General features: G+C 49.3%; 2 protein-coding genes across 2 annotated transcripts in view; both read right to left on the bottom strand.

Annotated features, from left to right (window-relative positions):
* zgc:165520 (uncharacterized protein LOC571872 homolog) overlaps nucleotides 1-1,879 on the bottom strand; it is an 8,093-nt gene extending 6,214 nt beyond the window's left edge. Inside the window, exon 1 of the mRNA XM_005949860.2 lies at nucleotides 485-1,879. Within this exon, the coding sequence (XP_005949922.1) occupies nucleotides 485-514 (30 nt within the window). The 5' untranslated portion in view covers nucleotides 515-1,879. The remainder of the gene's footprint in view (nucleotides 1-484) is intronic.
* Nucleotides 1,880-2,003: 124 nt separating this feature from the next.
* On the bottom strand, nucleotides 2,004-3,641 carry tmem109 (transmembrane protein 109). Its single transcript, XM_005949859.3, has 3 exons — nucleotides 3,325-3,641; nucleotides 2,978-3,080; nucleotides 2,004-2,906 (listed from the first exon to the last, which is right to left on the bottom strand). The coding sequence occupies exons 1-3, from the start codon at nucleotides 3,397-3,399 to the stop codon at nucleotides 2,533-2,535; spliced, it is 552 nt and encodes a 183-aa protein (XP_005949921.1). The 5' UTR covers nucleotides 3,400-3,641; the 3' UTR covers nucleotides 2,004-2,532.
* Nucleotides 3,642-3,838: the final 197 nt, after the last annotated feature.

Below are 3,838 nucleotides of genomic sequence, written 5' to 3'. Positions count from 1 at the left end.
ACACACACACACACACACACACACACACACACACACACACACACACATACTATTAACTGACGTTTTCTGTCTCTGTGATAAGACAAGAACATTTGTACTGAGCCTGAAACGACTTCCTGTGTGTGAGTCACATGACACCAGCTGCACTTTGAATCAGTGCCTGACACGTCTAAAATAAACGATGATTAATTGTCGTTTGTGTGATTAGCAGCTCCTCACATTAAAGAAAGGTTGATGAGGACTTACTGATTTCAATAAAAATTCAGTCAGAATATAAAAGAATGAGAAGAAAGCAGTTCCTGTATCTTTTGGAAACATGAGTTTGAGTTTCACGTCTGCGGCTAACATCTCTGACATTCAGTTGAGCTCCACAGCGGGGCAGTCGCCTCGCACCATGACATCTATAGTACAGACTAGTCAGGCCCCGTGCGAACAACGCAGGCGCCATCGACGAGAAGGCAAACAGCGGCACAGTCCTGCTTACCTCCTTCAGCTGAGCCAGGCGGTCTTTCATCTTCAGAAGTCTTGGTTGAATTAAAGAAACACAAAGAAAGAAACAGCTAGTGTGTAGCTGGAGTGTGGCAGGTGTGCTCTCTGAGGTCCACAGAGCTGCTGCCTCTACACCTGCCCACAGAAACGTTTGCTTCAATGAATCCGGCACAACTAAGAAGAGAACAGACTTCTGAGGGTGAAATAACTCATGCGTGCAAACCAATGAATGCCTTGCTCGTGTGGATGGTTGTGTCTGAGACAAGTTGTGATCAACCTAACCTGAGGTCCCACTAAGCCTCTATCCCCTAAGAGCGGATTAGGACGACAGCGTTGACCACGATAAACCTCTTCCTGGTCCCTCCTCCCACACGGCAGCCTGTGGATTTTCTCTTTGGAAAGGAGAGCAGAAGTTGGCCTTTGTCTTAGGATGTGTTACTACTGTGTCTTATTATTTGTATAGATAAGAAAGCACCATGAATAAGGATGATGTCTGCGGCGGGGGGGCTGAGTGATAAGAGCAGGCAGCAGTCTCCTGTGCTGTGACCTGCTGTCCCTCGGATGCACGAACGAGCCAGTCTGACCCAGCAGCAGAGCTGTCCCAGCCCTGACCCACCTCACAGCTCCGTGAAGCACGTGTTCAGCGGTGGAGGAAGGGGCACGCTCCCCACCCAGCACTCCATCACAGGCCAGGCTGCCCAGCCTGCTCCACCAGGTCCCTGCTTCGTCACTGCCAGGACAACCCCACCCTCATGGAGGATGACTGTCCCCGACTCTGCAGCAGGGACTGCTTGGACCCAAAATGCTCATTTAAGCCATTTGTTCCACGTCTGTAACAAATGAGTTTATTCTCATGTCACAGATGGCAGTACAACTCTTTCACCACACCGATCCTGCAGCGCATTTATCGTTATTTGGTGCCTTGATTACAACATTTCCACGTTTGTGTTGAAGCTACAAAACAGCCATAACTAGAGCTGTTTACTTATTATTTACCCATCACAAGAACAATGGAACATTTGTGACGTGGAGGAAAAACTCTCAGTACGTGATGGTTGTCTGTGAAACAGTCAAGAGGTGCAGGTCCCATCTGTTCCTGTGCAAATGATTCAAAAGAGCCTACGCTGATTAAAAAATGAACACAAATGACAGGCTGGGACTGCAGCAGATCAGACATCCTGAAGGTGTCCACGCTACCTGCACCTTTTCCTCCACAGCTGGGATTTGAGCCTGGGAGACTCAGGAGCAGACCTTACATTTACATCAGTCCAGCACCATTCATCATCTTCATCTGTTTCTTTGTTAACGCTGCAGGTAGCTCAGACGCTGCAGGTAGCTCAGACGCTGCAGGTTCAACATCCCCATTTTTAAATATAGTTAAAGTACAAGTAGACATGCACCAGTCCAACCAGAACCAAGGCCCTACTTCCAGCACGACTCTGAGCGAGAGACTGTGTGACGCGACGTCATGCTCAAACTTGTTGTTTTACTTGGTGAAAAGAAAAAGCAGCGCATGTTTTTGAAAAGTTATTTATTAGTGGAATGACTGAAAACAGGCCTGAGATTAGGAGTCCATCACCTGATCGATGTGTCAGCTTGTCCTGCACCTCCTCCTGATTCACTGCAGCTGAAGTGCAGCTACATTCAGTGAGAAGAAAATGCCTCTGTGATCTGACAGGACCACACGTAGAGGAGCCAGAGCCAGTCGATGCAGCTGCTGGTGTAACGAGCGCCTCCACCAGCTGCTGCTCGCAGGGCAAATCTAACAGAAGTTGGGGTGAGGCATTGGGCTCTGGGAGAGCACTGTGTTTAGGGAGAGGAACGGTGGAAGAGGAGAAAGTGTTTTTCATTAAACTTCATCCAAATATGTGGGCGTATCTGGGAGGGAGCTGCATCCAATCAACTCGTCGACGAGCTCGATCTGCTCCCGCTCAGCAGTCTGTTGGGAATGTGCCGTGCTTTCTGTGAATTTGAAGAACAATCCTAAATGCAGAGATCCTCGGGCGACTGTCGTTTGACTTGGATGTCAGAAGATTCTCTCCGTCACTCTTCTGTCCTCATCCACCTCTCCATCTCCCTCAGCCGTCTCTCCAGGATCGTCACCTGCTTCTCGAGGCGAGCAGTTTGATTAGCCGCACTGGAACTTCCCCAAGTCCCGACGTCCAGCAGGACGCAGACACACAGCAGGACAGCCAGTCGGATGGCCATCACCTCCGTGCCCACGTTGTAGTCGCTCAGGATGAGCACAAAACAGGTTAAAGCGACTCCGACTTTCAGAAACCACAGGGCGCACATCAGAGTGGAGGCAACAAATCGGAAGGCAAGAGAAATCAGCCAGTAGCAGATGAGAGCTGCGAGGACCCACTGAATGACGAAGATCAGGCCCTCTGGGGTCACTTTGTTGGTAGGAAGGCTAACTGTGGAAAAAAGCACCAGAAATTACATTTCATACAAAGCTGCTCATTTCCCAGAAACAAACGATGCTCACCTTGGATCCCAGAGGCCTGCAGTAACTGTGAGACGTAGTGCAGCAGGACATTGAGAGCACCGGCCACGCTGCCTGCAACCACAGCTAGGACCTGAGAGAAAGCCTGCAGAGGCAGGTTTGTTTCAGACAACAGTGAGGGTAAGAACACAGAGAAACGGCCAAAGTTCATTGATGTGACTGTCAGCGAGAGCGAACAGACCCCTCTCTGAACCTAAACTGCTTATGTCGAAATATTATGGTTTCTAATCAGAGCTAGTGTGGTGATAAAACCTGATCGTGTACACACAAGTTCAAAACTGGATGCCGAGAATCCGCTCCACGGAAACCGGACTACTTCCGCTTCTTACCTTCTGCACCAGCCTGCCCAGGTAGGTCGTGCCCTGCTCGGCCAAGTCAGCCAGGGTGTCCCGGACTTGCTGCATGGTCTCTGGTAGAGTCTCAAACTCCGTCTCCCCCTAAACTGAGAGCACAAAGCCCGCCAAAAACGCTTCCGTGAGCAGCTTCCGTGAGCAGCTTCCGTGCTGCTTCTTAATCACACTGTCTACTCCGAAGAACTACAAAGGAAACTACATCCAGCTACAAGTACACAACTTTACCGCGGTCAAGTTTTTCCAGCAGGATGTGGAAAAAGTCCGTATGAATGATGAAGGACGTCTGCCCCCTGCTGGGACGAGTGTGCAGCTGCATGCAACATGAAACAGTCTTATGTACCCGACAGTACAACACTGCTCTGTTACACATCACAGTACTCTACAGTACATCACAGTACTCTACAGTACAACACTACTCTATTACACATCACAGTACTCTACAGTACAACACTGCTCTATTACACATCACAGTACTCTACAGTACAACACT

This window comes from Haplochromis burtoni, unplaced genomic scaffold, assembly GCF_018398535.1.
Source record: "Haplochromis burtoni strain Fernald_Lab_line unplaced genomic scaffold, NCSU_Asbu1 Contig_713, whole genome shotgun sequence".
Taxonomy (NCBI): Eukaryota; Metazoa; Chordata; class Actinopteri; order Cichliformes; family Cichlidae; genus Haplochromis; species Haplochromis burtoni.
Note: the sequence above shows the minus strand (reverse complement) of the source record. Positions and strands in the feature narration are given on the sequence as shown.